The 941-nt window shown below is 31.3% G+C and overlaps 1 protein-coding gene across 1 annotated transcript in view; it reads left to right on the top strand.

Moving 5' to 3' along the window:
- LOC108756098 overlaps positions 1-941 on the top strand; it is a 15,814-nt gene that overhangs the window by 8,184 nt on the left and 6,689 nt on the right. The window contains 1 exon segment of the mRNA XM_018499676.1: positions 206-586. Within this exon segment, the coding sequence (XP_018355178.1) occupies positions 206-586 (381 nt within the window).

Below are 941 nucleotides of genomic sequence, written 5' to 3'. Positions count from 1 at the left end.
AGGGAAGGGGAGAAGGGGGGTGGGAGAGAGAGAGAGAGAGAGAGAGAGAGAGAGAGAGAGAGATGTAAATACACATATATAATATACATATAATTATATTTAAATAGCATTATTATAAATTTGTCAAATTGGAAAATATAAGTTAATTTTGATTATCATTAAAGCATGAAAATTACTAAAATTAATTTCTATTCTACGTTTACAGATTGTGTTCAAAGAAGTATTTGCTTCTGGCGTTAATCTCACTTACAGGCGTCATAATAGGATCAGTATTAAATATTATGCAGGGGCAACTACCTTGTCGAATATGGTTGCCATTTGATTACAATGTATCTTTAGTGTTCTGGATTATATCTATTCAACAAGTTATAGCTATAATTGCTGGGACTATCATAAATGTCGCTACGGAAACCCTAGTCTTTGGATTAATTTTAGAAACGTGTGCCCAACTCGAAATTTTCGAAAATCGCCTTCACAAATTAATAAATAATAAAACAGTTAAATATCTGGAAAATGCCTTTTGCTCGTTGAATGAAGACAAAACAGGAATATCGAAATGCATACGACATCATCTCAGTATTTACAAGTAAGTCGCTAATTGAAAATCCATTGTTATACAGCACGTCTTTTTACATATACATGTATATTTAATATTGCAAAAGTATTTATATATTATTTAATTTTTAAATATTAGTAAGTGGCTTTAATTATTACAAAGGTTAAATGAAAAGGAGCATACAGCCACACTTTAAATACCTAGCGCCTTCCCGGTACTAGTGTTAAGATGTTGAACTACAATCCAATATATTAGGTGTACAAAAAAGTTCTGAGCTTTAGATTTGATACAACCGAAATAACAATTTAAATTTTATATATCTTCCCGCCCTTTTGGGGTTTTAAAACAGTAACATTTAACCTCCTGAAATGCGATACGGTTTGGC

The sequence above is a fragment of the Trachymyrmex septentrionalis genome, unplaced genomic scaffold (genome assembly GCF_001594115.1).
Source record: "Trachymyrmex septentrionalis isolate Tsep2-gDNA-1 unplaced genomic scaffold, Tsep1.0 scaffold95, whole genome shotgun sequence".
NCBI lineage: Eukaryota > Metazoa > Arthropoda > Insecta > Hymenoptera > Formicidae > Trachymyrmex > Trachymyrmex septentrionalis.
The sequence above is the reverse complement of the archived record's forward strand: the minus strand, read 5'-3'. Positions and strand labels throughout refer to the sequence as shown.